This window comes from Aspergillus sclerotioniger (assembly GCF_003184525.1).
Source record: "Aspergillus sclerotioniger CBS 115572 chromosome Unknown BO94scaffold_46, whole genome shotgun sequence".
Lineage (NCBI taxonomy): Eukaryota > Fungi > Ascomycota > Eurotiomycetes > Eurotiales > Aspergillaceae > Aspergillus > Aspergillus sclerotioniger.
The window spans coordinates 76,738-96,304 of NW_020291036.1; the positions used below are offsets into that span (position 1 = coordinate 76,738).

Here is a 19,567-nt window from a genome sequence, read left to right on the forward strand (position 1 = left end):
TTATTATGCGCATGCTCAAAATTATGTATGCGGGTATATTTTCCTCTCCTCGCACGTGGATGTGGAATCCCTGAACCAGAACGGCGTCTCCGGCCCGACCGAAGGAACCAGTGGTTCTGTCATCGGGTTCCGAGGTGTTTTCGTGGTGTCTATGTATGGCGGGTCGGTCGCATTCTTGGTCGGATTTTTTACTTTACTTTACTCGGTACTTTATTTCGGGTTGAAGGTTCCTGGGAATGGGAATGGAGCATTTTTGGTTCGTGAGGTAGGTATGTATCAAGTCTTGTTCGAGGAATGTTCTTTGTTTGATGGGTGTTATTCGAACTCTTACAGAGTATAGAGGCAAGTTTGGGCACGAGGTGGACAGGTCCTTGGTTATGGCCGAGGCAGATGGTCAAATGTCGCCTGAATTAAGTTCCTGGCGACAACTGTGCTAAGCCAGCGATCGCGCTGATCATCGCCTAACTGCGTGTTGCTCCGGACCATTTCCCGATAACCCTGTCTGGCCATTTTCGTGCATGTGACCTACTTGTATGAGACTAATGCTGAGGCTGGGCCCTATACGTCCGGAATTCCTGCCTCATGTTCCAACACGACCGGGTGCTTCACCCCCCCAACACTCAACTTACTCCAATCCCTTTCCACTCCCTCTTCGATATCCGGGAATGGTCCTAACGGCGTAATAGCCGTGGGATTCACCTGCCAGTGGCTCTTCGTATACTGCCTCAATCAGCACCATCCAACACCCCTTATTTATGTCAGGGAAACTCACATTCTCCTTAATATGCTTAAAATCCGTGGTCGCCCTCGCGGCCTCCACATCCCAATACATCCCCTTCAACCAATTATGAAGCACCGGGTAGTCATGTCGGATTGTCCCGAGGTTGCATTTAAAGTGTTGCACGTAGACCACGTCGAAGCGGATCAACGTCGCATACAACATCACATCTAGTTCCGTCATCTCTTTCCCGAGGATAAACGGTCCCCCGTTCGCTGCAACAATGCGTTCGAGTTTATTCAGCGCTCCAAATACCCGGACCACCTTCTCGTCGTATTCCTCTTGTGTTTCGGCGAATCCGGCTCGGTAAACTCCGGAGTTGACGTCAGATTGTAGCCATGGGCTGATGGCTTCGATTTTCTCGCGGAGATGCACAGGATAAAGATCGATTTTCGCCAGAGAGGGGGGGACATAGTCGTTGAATGCATGCGGGAGCCAGCGAAGAAGTTGCATGCTTTCCTGTTATCCAGTAAGCATATACCCAACCCTACTCTACCCATCCACCCCCTAGAAAAGATAAGGGCATACATTACAAACCGCCGTCCCAGCAACCTTATCCCACAACAACGGCACCGAATACCGTCCTTTATATTCCGAATCCGCCCGGAAATACACCTTATGGAGGTATTCCTCCCCGTAGAGATGATCCACCGTCGCGCCGGGGTATTCGTCGTCCGAGGCCGGGAATTTCCATCCTGGCCAGCCCTTGAGATCGCCTTTGGGGTAGGGTCGGACAATGCTGATGGGGATTATTGTGGTGAGGTTGTAGAGGTGTCGGATGAAGTTGACTCGGTGGGCGAATGGGCAGAAGAGTCCGATGTACAGGTGGTAGCGGTTTGGGGCGGAGGGGAAGGTGTTGCTGGGGATGGTGCCGTGCCAGCTGTCGGCCGTGCCGGGGGTGTGGATTTGGGTCATTGTGATGGATTTGGTTGATGAATTGAATGGGAGTAGGGGATGGGGGGTAGATGGATGGGAGAGAGATCAGAGAGATAGTTGGCATCACGGCATCATGGCATCATGCGGGGTACGGAGCTATTCCGCTCTCTGTCGGAGTTGATTCGTCATCGCGGGACGGATGGTGCCAAGCCGACCACGTGGTATCCTGGCAGTGAATACATTCTTAGTTCGCAGCTTGTGGGCGCATGTTTGTCTGTGTTGTGGCTGTGTCTGGTAGTTCAGAATGACATTGGAATGTAAAGCAGCTTTTATAGAGCCAGATCTGCATGTCAGATGAGTAAAGTTTGAGATCGGCGGCCTGAGATATATATAACCGCTGTCATCACTCGTAGACAATCATTGCTCTAGCAGGAAAAGGGATGCAATTCGGACGCCTTAATGACAGAAAATTGACTGCATACCTGCATTCTAAAACTTCAGGCCGTAAAAGCTCTATGGGGAGCGGCAGAGTCGTGGGTACATGATAGTTACCTGCGAGTCAGGTAAACCCGTGTGGCTCCGTTGTCTACGCGTCTTAGGCGTACTCCGTATTCAGCCTAATATCCCCATGTGGATACAAGAACCAACTGGGATAATGATTGAGCTATTAATTTCATGCCAACTGAGGTTTCATCCTGAAATCAAGCTTTGCTAGCTAGTAGTGGTTTCTTCAGGCAAACCGGGGTCGGATCGGATCGGACCGCCAAGGATGCACGTGATTGTTTCAACAAGGCATTCTTTTGACGGTAGATATATTTCTTCTGGAATTAAGGAAATCTATACTTAGAATCATAGATTTTGTATCTGCGTGGAAAGCAGTATCCTAGAGTCTAATTGGGTAGTAATCTCCTCGACACCACCCTTACATGTATGATCAGATGAATAATTCCATTAAAGCTGCCTGAGAAGCGCAGTTCAATGGCAGTCAACCAAAACCAACACATTGCCGATCGATCGTCCTGAGACATGCCCCATTGAGCTGAACTAAAGCTGCTGTCAGCCTAGGCCCCCCGCTCAGCCACACTGCTCCGACCGTATGCCGTGTTGGCCGCACTAGAGAACTCTTCAGCTGCCCCAGTAGGAAACTTGCTGGACAATTCATTGGGGGCGAAACCTAATTACCCCTTTCGCGGAAAGAGAATAAAAGCTCACATCCAGCCGCCATTGTACCTCCAGACAAAACGAACAGATAAAGACAAAATGAACCGATTCTCCATCCTGTGCTTGGCGAGCGCCGTTCCTGCGCTAGCGGGTTTGGCGGCCCGCGACCCCATCGCCACCATCTGCACCAAGAACAACATCATCACCACCGATGACTTCATCCTCTACAACAACCTCTGGGGTGAGGACACTGCCACCTCCGGCTCCGAATGTACCTACCTCGATTATGACAGTGGAAACTCCATCTCCTGGCAGACCTCGTGGACCTGGGCCGGTGGCAGCGGTGAAGTCAAGAGTTATCCCAATGCCGTCCTGAACGTGGGTGCCAAGCAGCTCAGCACTATCACTACTATCCCGTCTACCTGGAAGTGGAGGTAAGTATCCTGTCGATATACCACTGGAGAGTACTGACCCGACAGTTACACTGGGGATGACCTTGTGGCGGATGTCTCCTACGACGCCTTCTTTTCCTCCTCCGATTCCACCACCGCCACTCACGACTACGAAGTCATGATCTGGCTGGCCGCCTACGGAGGTATCCAGCCTATCGGCTACTCGGATGGTCCGATTGCCAGCCCGACCATTGGTGGATACACCTGGGACCTCTACAAGGGACCCAACTCCTGGACGGTGTACAGTTTCGTGGCCCGCGAGACTGTTACTGATTTCTCGGCCGATATCATGGAGTTCTTCACCTATCTGATTGATGATGAAGGCGTGCCGTCCAGTTATTATCTGCAGACTCTGGGGGCCGGAACTGAGCCGATGACGGGTTCGGATGCGTGGTTCACGGTGGCGCCGTACACTATTAGCATTAACACCTAATTGTGGTGAACCATCGGGGGTTATTGGCGAGTGTTAGTGCTGGGAGGCATCATGAGTGGTTGGGCTGGCTGGCTGGCTGCGTTGGGGACCTGTACGACTATTGTGTAACTGTTGAGGCCTGCCTGAGGCCTGTTTGCAATGTGAACGAGATGTAAACAAGAGTGTGGTCTTGGTGCTTGCCTTCTTCGTGCGTATGATGATAAAGTGTGGTCCAGCTGAGGATATGTCCTTTGGGCGAATGGTCTATTGTTGACTGGAATGTCGAAAGGGAAGAGTTAGTGTTGATATGATGGGTTGGACGGAGTAAAGTAATCGATCGGAAGATAGCGGGACGATGTTTCACAGGGTTCGGGAATAGGCGGATGGCTTCTTTGTTGGCTGTGTAGCATCGCGTCTAGAATGGGGTTACGCGGCGCGTTGTGTCCTTGACAGCCTCAGGCAGCAACAAGCACGTGCCCTCGCGCGGCCACCAAAATCTCCCATCTTCCCCAACACAGTTGCTTATTACAACCCGCCAGATATTCATCAATCTGGACTTGTTTCATCCCTATATGATCCATCAGTTTCATGTTGTCTCAGCCAGGATAAGCTGCAGACATAGTGGATTCAGCAAGCCAAGCCACTCAGCACCTTTGTCTCAGTCAGAAATGTCTCGCTGCAGGCTGCCTTGCAATCCCGTGACTCGCATCGGGATTCTGACTGGCCACTTTGACTTCAGTCCCAAATTGATCGACACCGACCGATGACTCCTGCATTGTCTGCAGTGCATACTGATTTTGCTGTCGGGTGTCCGGTGGTGGAAATCGAAAAAAGCCAGCCGAAACCTGTTGGGATGATGACCCACCCATCCATGGAATTCCCGGGCGCAACGGCCATATTGAGCGACCTGCAGTTCTTCAATCCAACCATCTAATGCGAAATTCTTCGAGCCATATGGGGTGGATAGACTGTCTAGATGATGCATCTGTTCAGCGAATTTCGCGGCCAACCCGAGCGATGTTGGTAACTTTATCAAGGAAACAGCCAGTTGTCCGAGTATGGGCCCCGTGCAGCAGCAGCAGATAACGGTCAGTCTGGTCGCAAGCAAGGTCGAGCTCAGACGTGCATCAGCATCGGCCCTAAAAGCAGTGGTCGTAAGTCACAAAGAGCATGAGCAACCCAGACATCAGGGACATGTAGACCATGAGGCATCAAAAAAACCATCCTCTCGATGGATAAATCCAGGCAAAATACAGCTCTCCAGGAAAGGTCTAGCTACTCACCCAAGCTGCGATAATGCGATAATGCAACCTGAACGATTGATGTTATTCATAAGACGCCTACTGTTGATGAGCACGGCACTTGAGAAAGCCCTCGTGATCGTACCGAATACGACAGTTTTGTCAGCATGACAGTAAGATCGTACAAAATGCACACTTTCATGCAAGCTGAAGCAGCAGGTGAGCTGGGCTCGTGCATCCGTGCACCAAAAGAGTCCGACGCGAAGCACGTATTCCGACCAGGACTGGCTCCACCCATGACTGAATATTAGTGGCAGTATCTCCGACTGCCAGCGTGGGCGCAGGTATTTACGTCGCCCATCGCTAGGCATCAGTTAAATACCTGAGATCAGCTGATAGCAGCAGACAAGGATGATATCTATTAGAAGTCACCCGACCTTTGGACCAGGATTCCGCCAGTTGCGACGCATGGTCTTCCGTAACTGGGATAGCCCTGTTACACAATGTCGGCCTGATCACTACGACGCCGTTGCTGTTCATGATCGGGGTTGTGGCCTCCAACGGGCTTGACCATTGAGGCTGTTTGCGTTGTCAGAGAAAAGCAAACAGGAGCGCATATCCAATGGTCTATGAAGCCGACAATCTACCTGGCTGATAACTCAGGATTTGTTCGTATCCCTTCCGTAGTTTGAGACTCCTTTCATGAGGCATGACTGTCATTATATTTGGAAATTGCAATCTTCAAATCCAGTTGCATTGTAACTGAATATCTAGATGCAGTCAGAACGGCCAAAACTGGACTAGTGGAAAACAGTCTCGATTGCCATGCTGCTGCGATCTACAATGGCGCACGGGATGGCCATTCTGCACGTTAGTTCATACCGGCAATGCATACCAGCAAGCCACGGCGAGCTGACCGGAAGGCTTAGGTAAGATAAAATCTTTCCCAGGGCCTTTCCACGGAGGAAATATTATTGGTCTTGAATAGCATCCGAGCCGAGAGGATAATAAACATTTGATGACTACAGCATCGCTGACGCAGCGGCAGACACGATCGGTCTAGCTGGCTAGCATGGCTCAAGTCCACCCAGCTGAACATTAGACTTGAGCCATGGTATCTATAGCTGCTGCCTACGGTGCTGCGGAGCTACTGACTGTTGGCTAGCTGACAATCATTCTATTGATACACCAAAGACTCCACTTAAGCGGCCTCGAGCCTCAAGATGATACCCGTGGAACCCACCAGTCCGATTCAAAATATGCACCATCGTTGGCCTATGTCACACCCACCACGCCGCTGCTCAGTCAGAAAATTTCACTCGCATTAACGGTACTGACTTTGACCCAACGAAAATAATAGCGAATGAGTACGGAAGCAAACATTAACATATAGTAATGACCAATCCAGATCCACCCGAGCAATAAGACAGCCGGCTCTGCCACTGAATAAGACGATGTCAAGTGTAACATCTCGTGTGCTGAAATCCTTGCCATGGATTGATGCGCGATAAACCGGTACGATGAAGTATAATAGAGTACCTCACCGCATTGTAACGCACAGCCTACGAGCTAGCAACACTGTGTCCAATCTGTCCCATCTTGCTAGGTCCGGGAATTGCTTGCACTATCGGAACATCCGAAAGTCTAATGAGCGTAACCAGTGAAAAACACATGAAGCACAGACAGGTATGCATCACTAGCAGCATCAACTCCGCACTAACGTAACCACAGAATCGTTCTGGACATGCCATGCCAGACTTGGCGTGCACCAGATGCCGGGAGCGCAAGATCCGTTGCGGACGGGAACGGCCTCGCTGTCGTAACTGTGAGAGGGAGGGGGGCGTCTCTTGCATCTATCGAATCCCAGCCAAGCGTGTCAACCATTTGAAGTTGTTGTAAGTATATACCTCGCTTTGGTATACACCGACTCATGAATGCAGGTGTGATAGCATCGAACGACTGCAGGATCGATTGACCACTATCGAATCTCACCTTAGTCGACTCCATGGCACTGGGCCCGGGCTCAGGACTCCAACGTTCGAGGAAGACCAGGAGACAACTGTTTCGTGTGGGTTGGGTGGGTTGTCTGCAAGCAGCGCAAATGATTCTGATATGGAGGACGAGGACAACAAGGAGGGGGCCACACCAGATTATTCCTTCGGACCTGCATCTGTCTCAGGCCTCTGTGACCAGCTTCGGAAACGCATTCTGTCGGCAACCGAAGAGACCGAAGCCGAATGGCGACCTCTGTGCGACATGCTGCAGCACCTATCCGACATGGCAGGCAGGACAGAGCCTTTTCCGTCATACAGCGATCGGATCCATGTCCCGTTGCTGCCTAAACAACAGGTGGTGACCGCTATCGATCGGTTCTTCCAGCTTCAGGACTGCCAGACTGACGTTTTTGTACCCGATAATGTACTGGCCAACCTCGACCGGGTGTATGCTCAGCAGCAGCCCGAGGATGATGCATGGAGAATTTGCTTTCAAACAATTACCCTGCTGGTTCTAGGCACAGGGAATTCACAGTCAGCACTGTTCGGCGACTTTGCGCGATCGTTTCTGCCTACCAGGGCGGCTCTGGTCAGCTCTCGCCTGCTAAGCACCCCTCGACTTGTCAATGTGCAGGCTTTGCTCCTTCTTGTATGTACCAGCTGTTATTACGATAGACATTGGCTAATGCATGCAGAGTGTCGCGGCACAACGATTGGACCCTCCCGGATGGGCAGAGCTGATATTTGCTCATGCTTGTATGCTGGCTCGATTCATGGACTTGCAGCACAGTCCAGTCGCCCCGGATGGTGATGTACAGATCGAGCGGGCAAAGGTGCTTCGAGCATTGTATGTGCGGGATCGTAGTCTGTGCGCGCTGCGTGGGTCGGTTCTTTGGTTGCCTATTGATGACTCTAATATCGCCGCGCATCTGCGAGTGAGTCTGGATCATGACAAATACTCAGACCGGCTCCACCTTGCTTTGATTCAGGAGGATATATACCAACTGTGCCAATGGTCCACGTCCTCGATCCAATCGCACTCCCGAGGGAGTTTGATGCGCACTATCGAGGAGCAGCTCGAATATTATGCTCGCACATTGGATCTCCAGCAGTGCTTTGCAGCATCATCCTGTGGACCGCAGGTTGTGATCGCCCTGGAATTTTTGAGCACGCGGATTATGGCGCTACAACACGGGCGAGAACTGCGGCATGCGGAGCAAGTCCGACTGGATTCGCGGACTAGCTGCCTGCTGTTGCTGAAGGCATACGGTGACCAGGACCCGGCCGTTGTGTATAGTCTCAACGCCTTGATAAGTGGAAGAAGTGCCACCGAAAGGACCAGTCACCAGGGCTATTCCAGTCATATCATCCCATTTGCAAGCGTGCTCGATGTGTTTTCTGTCCCTGCTTTCTTTGTTCTGTTGCAAGATCTGCTTCTGGCTCGATCGGGCGAGGCCCCAGTTGGGGTGATGGCAGACTTGGACATGCTGCGACGGGTGTCGATCTGCTATTCGGAGCATGCAAGTCGTGCGCAGGCCAATAATTATCATCGAAAGGTAGCGTGGGTTTTTTCACAGTTGTTGGGTCTGCTTGATGTTGTTCCCGACGTTCAACCTAAACGGTCTCTGCCTGAATCGCCCAAAGCTCATGACTTTCCGAGTCCACTATATTGGCCGGCGGGCCCAAGCGCCTCGCTGACATGGGAGAGCTGGTTGGCTGGGGCATCTTCAATGGGACTTTCTCCTCTTGCTCCTGGGACACCGTTGGGGACATGGAATTTGGTCGGCGCTCAGGCTCCAGACGGGGAAGTCATGCCGTGGCCGGGGACCGAGGGATCGGTAGGACAGACGTGTTTGCAGCATGAATAGATTGCAGCTGAACAGAGACTGCACTGGATATAGACTGGATTTCAGACGGTAGGCCTTCGGCACGGGTAGTAGGTAGTCCGGTTGTGGACAGCTGCTGGGACTATATATAGAGTTAGCTAGATTGGGCATTGCATGCAGTTACCTGGTTGATAGTAATGGCTAAACCATGCTACTCGCGAAGGAAGTGAAGTAGCCGACGATATAGTTATATAGGTAGCGACGGCATTTGATGCATGTGGCCAGAGGCCGCTAATAATATAAGCGTGAGTGCGCATATCCATACTCTCGATGCCAGGCCATCTCCACACTAGAAACTGTACCCTATGGCTTATGTCCTTCTCTAATATCATGGCCTCCTATATTTCCACCGAACAACGCCAAGCACCAGTCCGGCGTCCGGCATGGTCTTGACTAGAGGATGAAGGATGACTGCATACAGATTTGTTACACAGATAATCCTGTATGACACTGTGATATCACCAATCCTCAGCTGGAGCAGAATGCAATGCTATTGGTGGTGAATGTTTGTAGTATTACGCCGCATTCGGGGCTCGGGAGCCGGTTGGACTGCTGCTGGTAGTCTGAGCTACAAGCATCACAAGAAGACAGAGTGTGATTGTTCTTCAATTAACATCCAATCTTACTGTATAGAAAGGCTATTGGCTGCAATAGTCTGGATGGCGGTTGTATTGGAAAGCCGACTGGCCCATCATACATAGCTATTGTCCATTGAATCCGGGTGTAGTTAGCTGCCCAACACCCCAAGAAGCGCTCACTCTGCTGCAGGGTATTAAGACAAGCGTGGAATATATCTCATCCACCCCCCAGGATCTGACAGTATATCTGAATCGGACCCCGAGAAGCACTAGATCTCCAGTCCACAGATATATTCCCAACCTACTACAACCTCCTTACACTATTCACTCCTCACCACCATTCACTACCTCCAACGAATACCACCATGTCCCCTCCCCTCTCCGGCCACTGGCAACCAATCCCCCACTTCCCCAACGTCTATTACGGCTCCAACTGCGTCTCCAACAATCTCCTCTCCTGCCTCCCCACCTCCACCTCCAAAGCCATCATCATCACCGGCAACAGCCTGGCAACCCGCACCCCGTTAGTCCAACAACTCCAAACCCTCCTCACTCCCACCCACCACGCCGCCACCATCTCCACCATAACCCAACACAACCCCTCCAACACCCTCGACGATGCCCTAACTACCATCTTATCCCTCCACGCCACCGATCCCACAATCGATACCCTCATCTCCCTAGGCGGTGGCTCTCCAATCGACTCGGCTAAGATCCTCGCCCTGAGATTCCACCAGCATCATAGTCCCGAATCATCGAGCCCCTACACTACTATTCCACTTAAACCTCTCAAATTAACTCATCTGTCAATACCAACTACACTCTCCGCCGCGGAAACTACCCCGGGCGGGGGATTCACTACCTCAAATGGGACGAAGCAATCACTTATGTCTCCGCATATGTCCATAAATACTATTTTCTACGATCCGGATTATGCGAAACATACACCGCTGCACCTCTGGCTTACCACTGGTATCCGTGCCCTCGATCACACCATTGAAGCTATATACCATCCTACTGCTAGTGAAATTCCCTGGAAAGTTCTGGCCCTTTGGGCTGTGAAAGAACTATTTGAGTGCCTTCCCCTCGCTAAGGAATCACATCCGGATAATGACAGCGTAACTATGAGGTTAATGCTCGCTGCATTCGCCAGTTCAGGTCTCAAAGGCGCGAGGGTGACTGGTGGTGGATTGGGTCTGGGTATGGGACTGAGTCATTCTTTGGGGTATGCACTAGGAAGTCCGTATGGGATTCCCCATGGGGTTACGAGTTGTGTTACGTTGGGGAAGGTGGTGGGGTTTGTGGCGAGGGGTGGGTTGGAGGGGATTGAGGGGGGTTGAAGGCGGGGGACGGGAGGAGGCAGGTGGCTAGGTTGTGTGAAGCTGTTGGGGGGGTGAGGACCGGGGATGAGGAGGTTGATGCGGGTATTGTTGGGGAGAGGGTGGAGGGGCTGGTGGAGGGGTTGGGGCTGAGGGTGGGTTCGTTGATGGAGTTGGGGGTTGGGAATGGGGAGGTGGAGGTTATTGCGAAGAGGGCGTTGAGGGGGGTGGGTGAGGGGGTGTTGTTTGAGAGGGTGAGGGAGTTGGTGGAGGAGATGTTTTAGAGAATGGCATGATAAATGTGTATGGGGGTATGTAGGGTTTGTGTAGGAGCGGGTTTAGATGTGGTTGGTGTAGGTGGTTAGGGATTACTTTTAGTGAGATGAATAGTAGGTTGTCCTACATGCTATTCTACTAGGTAGTTGGAATGGATATGCTGTGGCTGGCATGCGCTGACAGACATACGATGCTCGGGTCCCGGGCACCGCAGAGCATTCACCCTGGTGTTAAGATAAATAATCCCATCTGACACCGAGTCCACCCCCGTCACTGCTTTCTCCATGATTCATCTTCAATTTAGTGCATAGACAGCCCAAGATGTCCTCCAGCATCCACGAATTAGCCACGCAGATCCTCACCCTATGCTCCCAGCTGGAGCAAACCTGCAACGCATCAGGAATTCCTCCCCCAACGTTATCCACCGACACCAGAACCACCTTCTGGTCTGACTTCGCGGTAGCCACCACCAGAACAACCGCCCTTGGCCTCTTAGACCAGCTCACTACCCTCCTCCAAGGACCCCACGACTTCCTACACGAGTTCGTTTCCTCGAACTGGGACCACGGCGCACTTTACGTATTCCTGCAGTCTCAGACCTTGGAGTACATAGCCCAGTCTGGTCAGGCATCTCTCCACGATCTATCAACACACTCCGGAATCCCAGCGGACAAACTGCTCCGTATTCTCGGACTCCTCCGATGTCGACATATTATTTCCGAGCCGGAGAAAGGAGTATTTACCCTGACTGCCGTGTCTGAGGAGTTACTTGAAGATGGTGATTTCCGTGCTTGGGTTGAGTTTCAGTACGTACGTTTCTTAATTACCCGGATAATCGCTCATAAAACAGGCTTTTCGAGACCCGTGTCGCGAGCGCACATCTAGCAGATGCTCTGGCGCATAAACCGAATGGATACACGGATGGTACATCGGGATTTAAAGAAGGGTGAGTAGGCACTTGCTGCTTGATCAGGAAACTAATAAACGGATTGTTAGATGGGGCATGGAGATGTATGACTGGCATGTTCAGTATCCGGACAAGGGCGAGCGGTTTCGTCGTGCGATGAGGGGGATTTCGAGGGGTGAGTATCTATTCCTTCCAATCATCCTTCCAGAGCTTTATTTATTGAAGCCATCTAATCTTAGTCGAAATAACAGCCCTCGACCCCGCCGACTGCCTCCTTGAAACATGGATCCAACAACACCCACCCACATCCCGGACCAAGATCGTCGAAATAGGAGGTCGGTATGGGTTTGCTTCTGTATCCCTCGTGCAGAAGCTTCGAGATCTGTCGTTCGAAGTTCGCTGCGATACGCAGGATTTCCTCGACCGGGGTAGTGCACTAGTTCCAAGCGAGTGTCGTGATCGCATATTTTTCACACACCGTCCCTCCTTGTTCGATCCACTTCCTATGGCCGATAAACCCAGAGTTTGGTTCTACGTTATCAGAAACCTATTCTGGAATTGGCCCGACGAGGATGTCATTCAGCTGCTACAGACCATAAAACGGGCCTCGGACTCGTTTACACGCATCCTAGTGACCGATGGTGTCTCTCCTCAATCAGGGGAATTTCCTCCGCATGAGGAGATTGCATATCGTCGACGGGATGTCACCACAATGACGATGCATAATGTGAAGCAGAGGACGCAGGCGGAGTGGATGGATGTGTTTGGATGTGTTGGGGAGGGTATACAGGTGCGTTTTCTGTGTTTTTGGTTGGGGTATGCTGACGAGATGTAGATTGAGACGACATTTGAGAGGAGTTCGCATGTTTGTAAGGGGTTGTGGGAGATTAGGTTTGGGGGTGATGGGGCTTAGATTGTCGTTTTTGGTATTGAGTTTATCTAGGGGATTTGGCGATGGGATATTAGGGTTAGGTCTATAGAGTAGGCTAGTGAGTGATTACTCGGTATTGTTCATCAGAGACTATCTACCACCTGTCTCCCTTCTTGTTCCCGTTGTAGCCCATGGATTTCACCACGGTAAGGGATAACCATATACAATAGTAGCACAAACCTCCTTACTCAGCCCACCCAATTCCGATACAAGGAATAATGCCCACTGCATAGTGCAAACCCTCCGACCCGCCTCCCGCCAAGCCGCCAAGCCCCCACCAGCAGCTGATATTTGTAACCCTAGCTCCCTCCGAAATGTATCACAACCGGCCGAAAGCAAGTTCTGTCAGCATCACGCTATACGAAAGTGACCTTCTCGCCAAGATTATCCCTTCTCCGCCGGATTCCGAACACCGCACGCCCACCTAACAGCTCATATAAGCCATACCCAAGATGTTTCTTTTCATTCTAACAACACACACAGTTTGGTGCTGAGAAGTCATCATGGATCGCGTCGACCAAGCCTACGCCAAAACCCTCACCATTCACCACTATCAACCGGATAAGACACCATGGCGGAGACTGGGACAATGTACCCCACCCTTCTATTACCCCTCTTCTTGCTGAAAGACTTGTGCACCGCGAGTAAAGCTAACACGCACAGACCTCTACCGCATCATGGAAGACGGCTCCCACACACAATACCGTCTTGCAGCGATTGAAAGTCTCCTTCCCCCACGCAGCGAGGGTCCCGTGTTCCATTTCCATGAGATGCATGATGAGGGGTTTTACGTTACTGTACATACCCTTCTCCCCCCACCCATCCCAACGCATACTAAGTATGTAAAAAGAAAGGAACCGTCCGCTTCCACAGCCCCGGCCGCCCCTCCGTCGACGCCAGAGCCGGGGACCTGATTATCGTCCCCATTCGACTCCCTCATCGATTCAGTAATCCGTTTGATGAGGAAGCCGTCTTTATGAATACCGCGACTCCGGGGTTCTTTGTGAGGTATTTTGAGTACTTGGAGATGTTGATTGGGGAGGGGACGGTCCTTACGCCGGAGATTAATAAGGCGGCGTTGAGGAGGTTTGCGACTGTGCCGGTTGCGAGGGAGGAGGTGGAGAGGATGGAAAGGGAGGGGGTACAGTGGGGGGATCTGGGGATTGATGGGGAGAGGGAGGGGGAGGAGACGGAGGGGGAGAAGTATGTGGATTTGGTGGAGGAGGAGAGGAGGGGGGGTGAGATGGAGTAAATAGTAGGGGTGTGGGCTTGGGTTAGATGGTTGGAGTAGTAGAGCTCGAATTGGATTTGATAGAATTGGGGAGAAGATTGAGACACTTGGAATGGCATATACCTGCACCGCATTAATATTCCTATTAGAATGTCGACTATTAAGACCTTATCCATACTCAACACATTGATTGTTTTTGTTAGTAGTTCATTTGAACGCTGGTGGACTAGGAACCAAACATCGGCTTGTTTGTAGTATATTAACCACCAAGTCTTGATGAATGGAAGCCGAGCATAGTTACTGTTGGGGCCCTTCTACTTGAGTAGCCACTAGGGATATATTTATTTTTGTCTAAGTGGTAGAAGTTTGGACAATTATCTCATACCTCTTCTCAATCCACTCCCGAAATCTACTTCTCCCCTCTCTATCAGAACCACATATCTAACCATATATCAAGCCCACCAATCTAATCACAAACTACTCTCTCTCCCTCACCGTAACAAACAACCCCGGCTTAACCCAAAAACCAAACACCTTCTGCCCTCCTCCCAGCCTCTACTCCCCTCACTCAACTCCAAATCAAACCAAAACAGCAACTTGGCTGCAATCAAGCGCATCTCCGCCCACGCCAGATTCTTACCCAGACAATTCCTCGGCCCGAACGAAAACGGCTGGAAGCTGTTCCGGTGGTCATCTTTGAACGTGTCCTGACACTCAGGTAACCACCGATCCGGGAGAAAGTCCATCGGACGGTGAAAGTTCCGTGGGTCGTGGTAGCATGCGAAATGGTTGACTCCCACGGTTACTCCGGCGGGAACAAACTGTCCGTCGATGATGGCGCCGTTAGCTGGGACTACTCGGGGAAGAGTCACTGCCACGGGAGGGTAGATTCTTAGGGTTTCTTGGAGAACGGCGTTGAGGTAAGGTAGTCGGGTTAGGGCGGAGAATTCGATCTGTTCGTATGTTGAGAATGCTCCGCGGATTTCGACGACCAGTCGCTTGTAGACCTCTGCATGGGTGAGAATGTAGTACGTGAATGCGCTGAGCGCCGTAGCGGAAGACTCCGACCCGGCTATACTAAAGGAAAAAGCATTCACGTTCATCTCAGCCGCGGACATGCCCTTTTCAGTCTCCATAGCCGCCAGAATATAGTGGAGAAAGTCCTTCCGGTTTGTATCTCGGGCTACTCGTCGGTTGACAGTCTCGATGACCCGCTGCATATTCTGTGCCCGCGCTCCTGCTATGGCCTTGGGCATGAAGAGCTGACGCACTCGGAGCAGACCGTAGTACGCGAACATCTGGATGAAAGTGAGTTCCTTTGAAATGGCCCGGATGGACCGCACAAAGGGGTCGTATTCGGCTTGGTCGAGACAGTGGAAGCGCTCGCCGAAGGATAAATCGCGGATCAGGTCGTATGCTGTATTCGTTAGAGTGACCATGCAGCAGGGTGCAACATACCGATGAATGTGAACCAGTCTACCATGTTGTGGGGTCCGTCGCCAGCTCGTGAGGATAGCTGTTCCATCAGCTGGTCCACATAGCCCTGGATGATACCCTCTTGTTCCCGTAAGGCCTTTTCGGAGAATGCATGGGAGAGCAGTCGTCGCTGGCGGGTGTGTGTTGGTCGATCGGCTGTTAGGATATCTGTCTACATTAGCGAGCATCTAGTAAAGAGGGTTGGTTTGGCATACTTTGTACACCTGTCGGCGTGCGCAGTGAAAACACAGGATCCTTTCCCATCTCATCCCCCCGCGGCCCATAGATCCCCTTCCAAGCCTCCTCCGAGGTATATGATAGCTCATTTGGAGCCACCCGCACCGTCTGCCCATACCGTAGATGCAACTCGAGCAGTTTCTGATTTAGCCGTCCTTGTGCCTGATACCAGCACCAAGGTAGCCGCGTAGCAGCCCACAGGACCGGACCGGGGTACTTCCTCAATGGATGTAGAAACACATTATAGCAAACATGGCACAATCCGCAAGCAAGTACCTATCACAGTCAGTCAGTACATCCAGCTTCAACCCAATGCCTTACCAAAGTCACCCCCACACCCAATCCAAAACTCATCACATCAAACACAGCCATATCGTTGCATGCCAGAGCAATTCGCGGCATCCGAGCAGACCTGTATCGCAGCATTTCAAAATGGCCCACCTGCGTAACCCTCCGCGATCAGGCCCTCTGCCGTTCAACGAAAAAGCAATTCCACACCATCACAGTCAGACAAGGCAGTCCGGATCCCGAGACCCCCAGTCACGAATATAGTCAGCATTGCCGCGAGTCCGGTCATGCTACACCTGACCTTTTTGCCCCGATACAAAAATACCAGCTGCTCGAGTACCCCCCCCCCCCCCAACCCTCCTTTCCCCTCACATCCCCTCACCATCTGTTTGTTACCTTTGAGAAATAGAATCAGAGCACAGACCTACCACGGCAATGGCTACTCCTCTTCCCATTTCCAACTCCGACGATATGCGTATCCTCATCATCGGCGCGGGTATCACAGGCCTGATTCTAGCACAGTCGCTGAAGAAGGTATCCCATCCCAACCCTAACCCTCCCCCCCTCCCCCCACACCAGTACATACTAACAACGCAGGCAAACATCCCCTACACCATCTTCGAAAAAGAAACCTCCCTCAACTACCGCAGCAACGAATGGACCATGGCCATCCACTGGTCCCTCGACCGCCTACGCACCCTCCTCCCCACCGACCGCTACACCCACATGGAATCCGTCTCGTGCAACCCCAACATCCCCATCACCGCCGGCGGAAACTACCCAATCATCCACGGCGAATCAGGCCACTTACTCGCTGGTGTACCCTACGCGAAGGGTCTGCGCGTCCCACGCTCCAAAATGCGGGATCTGTGCGCCCACGGCATCGATGTCCAGTATGGGAAGAATCTCGTCGATGTGGCGTTTTGTGAGAGTGGGAATGGGGTTGTGGCGTTTTTTGATGATGGGAGTGTGGTTAGGGGGTCGATGGTTGTGGGGGCGGATGGGCCGAGAAGTAAGGTTAGGGAGTTTGCGATGGGCGGGGTGGAAGGGGCAAAAGTTAGTCGGTTTCCGATTTTTCATACGAATATGACGGTTTGTTATGGGGATGAAGGGAAGGCGAGGTTTGTGAGGGAGAGGTTCCCGACGAGCTTTTTGGCGTTGAGTGAGAGGGAGTTTCATGCTTTTCAGTCTAGTAGGTTCTTCTTTGCAGGGTTTGGGGCATGGGGATGGGGGTGGGCTAATGTGGGTGTTTAGTTTCGAGTATGCCAGATGGGCCGGATCATCCGGAGACGTGGATCTTTCATCTCGCTATGGCTTGGTTCATGGACCATGGTCAGCCCGCGACATATCGGGAACGACTCGAGATGATCCGTGAAAAGGCCCAGAGTTTGGCCGAGCCGGCTAGGTCGTCCTTTACGTGGATTCCTGATGATACGCAGGTCCATAAAGCGGATATCAGTTACTGGGTTACGCAGCCGTGGGATAATCGTCAGGGACGGTTGACTTTGGTGGGTGATGCTGCGCATCCGATGCCGCCGTGTGAGTTTGTCCTAATTGTGACGGTGGGGGGAGTGCTGATTGTGTGGTAGATCGTGGTCAAGGGCTTAATCACTGTATTTGCGATATTTCGCATCTGTGGAATGGTATTCAGCAGGTGGTTGCGGGGACGGCGAGTCTGGAGGAGGTGGTTACTGCTTACGAGGCGGAAATGGTCCCTCGGGGTAGGGAGGAGGTCAAGTGCTCTGTCGAGAATGGGTATATGTTGCATGATTGGGATCAGATTCGGGAGAGTCCGGTCTTTCGTCAGGGTTTCCGGCCCATGACTGGTCATGATAAGGGGTCGGTGGATGAGCATGAAAAGATGCAGCCGGTTGATATTGCTGCGAACTGAGGGGTAGATGTCAGGATGAGTGTTGTGGTTGTTAGACAGTGAATGGGATTATGTTAGAGTGAGATTGGTGGATCGCGGTAGAGTGAGTATATATTAGGATACGAATCTTAGGAACAGCATAAACACCAACCAACTCAAAAGTGCTTTAGTAACCAGACAATATATCCTACGCCAAGACTTAGGGCTGGGACCTGATTGTAGAACCTGCAGATGCACAGAACTCCAGATTTACCCTATCATGCATAATACTATTGTTTAGACAATGAGGTTGTAAAAAGCAAGTAGGCGATCACGTGTTGATGCCCAACAGGACCTGCACCCTACTATGGTACAGTGCGAAAAGATTGCAGTTGGATCAGTTGGTCCACTAATGGCAATTATGTCACAGGCAGTACCGCCTCCTACTAGACTAAATATATAAGGGTTATCTAGCAACTATAGGGAAGAGCAGCAACTTGTGATATTAGTGGACTGGCAGAATTCTGAGGCGACTGATAAGCTAACGACCGTACAATAGTACTTGCCACACGATGACTTCATCTCGTACTGCTAACACGACCTACTGAAGGCGCATACGCACTGACCTCTGCGCGGGTCTAGATCGGAGACCGGTGGGCTGCCTCAGCATCGTACGATATTGGTTACACATTAGGGCTGAACTGTAAGGATCCTCCCACTAGCCAGTGACTGCTGTAGACTGCCACATCTGTTCCGATCGGATTCGACGTTCAGCACAGCCGTGTATCATATCCACCGAGAATAATTATCGAGTGCACGGCGAAGTCCGTCTGATTCTTAATCTCGGGTTCCGCAATCCACAGCCCATTTCATCATTGCCTCGGCTCCCGAGAATTACCCTCCGAACGTCCATGAAAGTCCATAAGTTTGAGATGCTCACTTGACTGAAGACTTCATGCTTGTGCTCTCACCTCATCCATCACTGCAATCCACAATGTCCTCCCAACGCCCCTACGTCTTGACCATCTGCGGATTCCGCAAGCCGGGCATGGACGAGGATGAATATCATCGTTATCTGAGTGAGCATCACGCGGACGTGGTGAAGAATCATCTAGTGAAATTCGGCATCACCACCTACACCTTGGTAAGCGGCTCCATGCATAATCAAACACACCTAACCTTGCCAGACCCACAACACCAGCGAGACAAAGGAGATGATGAAACGAATCTTCGGCAATCTCCCCGAGGGAAACACCGGCGACTGCGACTGCTATGCTCAGATCGTGTTCCGAGACGTCGAGGATTACGTCCGCGCCCGAAACGATCCTTACTACAAGGAAGCGATCTTCCCCGATCACGCGAACTTTGCCGACCCGAGCAGGACGCTGTTTTTGACGGGCTGGGTGGAGGCCCTTATCGTTGATGGGAAGCTGGTTTAGCACACTGATTGTGTAGTGTGGAGAAGGCAGTGACGCAGCTATTCGTACTAGATGAATGCAATTGCTTTTTAACGGCGTGTTGCCTTATGCAGTGTTTCAAGACATTGTCCACCCAAGTATGGTACCCAATATTCACATGCACCATGGTCAACCAGATGGTCATGATGCAGTCATGTAGTATAGGCGTTACAACACCCGCAGTTTGTACCACATCTCGGGCATGACCTCCCACGCTC

The 19,567-nt window shown here is 51.5% G+C and overlaps 10 protein-coding genes across 10 annotated transcripts; 7 read left to right on the forward strand and 3 right to left on the reverse strand.

Moving 5' to 3' along the window:
* Nucleotides 1-232: 232 nt before the first annotated feature.
* On the reverse strand, nt 233-1,739 carry BO94DRAFT_503578 (putative cell wall organization protein/glutathione transferase (Gto3)). The gene is made up of 3 exons (XM_025609481.1): nt 1,307-1,739; nt 773-1,237; nt 233-720 (listed from the first exon to the last, which is right to left on the reverse strand). The coding sequence occupies exons 1-3, from the start codon at nt 1,691-1,693 to the stop codon at nt 559-561; spliced, it is 1,014 nt and encodes a 337-aa protein (XP_025462031.1). The 5' UTR covers nt 1,694-1,739; the 3' UTR covers nt 233-558.
* A 1,175-nt stretch (nt 1,740-2,914) lies between these two features.
* BO94DRAFT_551164 (xyloglucan-specific endo-beta-1,4-glucanase A) lies at nt 2,915-3,700 on the forward strand (the record flags this gene model as incomplete). Its single annotated transcript, XM_025613528.1, has 2 exons — nt 2,915-3,249; nt 3,295-3,700. 2 exons carry the CDS (start codon nt 2,915-2,917, stop codon nt 3,698-3,700), a joined length of 741 nt encoding a protein of 246 aa, XP_025462032.1.
* Nucleotides 3,701-3,977: 277 nt separating this feature from the next.
* BO94DRAFT_305442 (uncharacterized protein) lies at nt 3,978-5,170 on the reverse strand. The gene is made up of 4 exons (XM_025606779.1): nt 5,066-5,170; nt 4,963-5,019; nt 4,331-4,818; nt 3,978-4,247 (listed from the first exon to the last, which is right to left on the reverse strand). The coding sequence occupies exons 2-3, from the start codon at nt 5,010-5,012 to the stop codon at nt 4,338-4,340; spliced, it is 531 nt and encodes a 176-aa protein (XP_025462033.1). The 5' UTR covers nt 5,013-5,019; nt 5,066-5,170; the 3' UTR covers nt 3,978-4,247; nt 4,331-4,337.
* A 1,029-nt stretch (nt 5,171-6,199) lies between these two features.
* Nucleotides 6,200-8,922, forward strand: BO94DRAFT_503581 (uncharacterized protein). The gene is made up of 3 exons (XM_025609482.1): nt 6,200-6,815; nt 6,861-7,563; nt 7,610-8,922. The coding sequence occupies exons 1-3, from the start codon at nt 6,670-6,672 to the stop codon at nt 8,780-8,782; spliced, it is 2,022 nt and encodes a 673-aa protein (XP_025462034.1). The 5' UTR covers nt 6,200-6,669; the 3' UTR covers nt 8,783-8,922.
* An 821-nt stretch (nt 8,923-9,743) lies between these two features.
* BO94DRAFT_561050 (iron-containing alcohol dehydrogenase) lies at nt 9,744-10,981 on the forward strand (the record flags this gene model as incomplete). The annotated part of the gene is made up of 2 exons (XM_025614196.1): nt 9,744-10,675; nt 10,735-10,981. 2 exons carry the CDS (start codon nt 9,744-9,746, stop codon nt 10,979-10,981), a joined length of 1,179 nt encoding a protein of 392 aa, XP_025462035.1.
* A 313-nt stretch (nt 10,982-11,294) lies between these two features.
* BO94DRAFT_611775 (S-adenosyl-L-methionine-dependent methyltransferase) lies at nt 11,295-12,793 on the forward strand (the record flags this gene model as incomplete). Its single annotated transcript, XM_025616647.1, has 5 exons — nt 11,295-11,779; nt 11,824-11,919; nt 11,970-12,055; nt 12,132-12,670; nt 12,716-12,793. The coding sequence occupies 5 exons, from the start codon at nt 11,295-11,297 to the stop codon at nt 12,791-12,793; spliced, it is 1,284 nt and encodes a 427-aa protein (XP_025462036.1).
* A 521-nt stretch (nt 12,794-13,314) lies between these two features.
* Nucleotides 13,315-14,063, forward strand: BO94DRAFT_478724 (cupin domain-containing protein; the record flags this gene model as incomplete). The annotated part of the gene is made up of 3 exons (XM_025608706.1): nt 13,315-13,402; nt 13,475-13,602; nt 13,662-14,063. 3 exons carry the CDS (start codon nt 13,315-13,317, stop codon nt 14,061-14,063), a joined length of 618 nt encoding a protein of 205 aa, XP_025462037.1.
* A 470-nt stretch (nt 14,064-14,533) lies between these two features.
* BO94DRAFT_551168 (cytochrome P450) lies at nt 14,534-16,127 on the reverse strand (the record flags this gene model as incomplete). The annotated part of the gene is made up of 4 exons (XM_025613529.1): nt 14,534-15,459; nt 15,501-15,686; nt 15,734-16,031; nt 16,077-16,127. The coding sequence occupies 4 exons, from the start codon at nt 16,125-16,127 to the stop codon at nt 14,534-14,536; spliced, it is 1,461 nt and encodes a 486-aa protein (XP_025462038.1).
* Nucleotides 16,128-16,478: 351 nt separating this feature from the next.
* Nucleotides 16,479-17,934, forward strand: BO94DRAFT_611783 (FAD-dependent oxidoreductase; the record flags this gene model as incomplete). Its single annotated transcript, XM_025616648.1, has 4 exons — nt 16,479-16,577; nt 16,641-17,235; nt 17,298-17,582; nt 17,633-17,934. 4 exons carry the CDS (start codon nt 16,479-16,481, stop codon nt 17,932-17,934), a joined length of 1,281 nt encoding a protein of 426 aa, XP_025462039.1.
* A 938-nt stretch (nt 17,935-18,872) lies between these two features.
* On the forward strand, nt 18,873-19,379 carry BO94DRAFT_611789 (EthD domain-containing protein). Its single transcript, XM_025616649.1, has 2 exons — nt 18,873-19,036; nt 19,080-19,379. The coding sequence occupies exons 1-2, from the start codon at nt 18,887-18,889 to the stop codon at nt 19,329-19,331; spliced, it is 402 nt and encodes a 133-aa protein (XP_025462040.1). The 5' UTR covers nt 18,873-18,886; the 3' UTR covers nt 19,332-19,379.
* The last annotated feature ends 188 nt before the right edge of the window (nt 19,380-19,567 follow it).

What these genes read in the sequence shown, in the direction of transcription:
- BO94DRAFT_611789 (XM_025616649.1), top strand. Translation starts at nt 18,887, where the DNA reads ATGTCCTCCCAACGCCCCTACGTCTTGACCATCTGCGGATTCCGCAAG. An exon ending in GCATCACCACCTACACCTTG is followed by an intron (nt 19,037 to 19,079) that starts GTAAGCGGCTCC and finishes TAACCTTGCCAG; the next exon opens with ACCCACAACACCAGCGAGAC.
- BO94DRAFT_305442 (XM_025606779.1), bottom strand. Translation starts at nt 5,012, where the DNA reads ATGAATAACATCAATCGTTCAGGTTGCATTATCGCATTATCGCAGCTT. An exon ending in ATCGCATTATCGCAGCTTGG is followed by an intron (nt 4,819 to 4,962) that starts GTGAGTAGCTAG and finishes CACTGCTTTTAG; the next exon opens with GGCCGATGCTGATGCACGTC.
- BO94DRAFT_503581 (XM_025609482.1), top strand. Translation starts at nt 6,670, where the DNA reads ATGCCAGACTTGGCGTGCACCAGATGCCGGGAGCGCAAGATCCGTTGC. An exon ending in GTCAACCATTTGAAGTTGTT is followed by an intron (nt 6,816 to 6,860) that starts GTAAGTATATAC and finishes TCATGAATGCAG; the next exon opens with GTGTGATAGCATCGAACGAC. An exon ending in TGCAGGCTTTGCTCCTTCTT is followed by an intron (nt 7,564 to 7,609) that starts GTATGTACCAGC and finishes TAATGCATGCAG; the next exon opens with AGTGTCGCGGCACAACGATT.
- BO94DRAFT_503578 (XM_025609481.1), bottom strand. Translation starts at nt 1,693, where the DNA reads ATGACCCAAATCCACACCCCCGGCACGGCCGACAGCTGGCACGGCACC. An exon ending in CTGGGACGGCGGTTTGTAAT is followed by an intron (nt 1,238 to 1,306) that starts GTATGCCCTTAT and finishes ACTGGATAACAG; the next exon opens with GAAAGCATGCAACTTCTTCG. An exon ending in TTAAGCATATTAAGGAGAAT is followed by an intron (nt 721 to 772) that starts GTGAGTTTCCCT and finishes TGATTGAGGCAG; the next exon opens with TATACGAAGAGCCACTGGCA.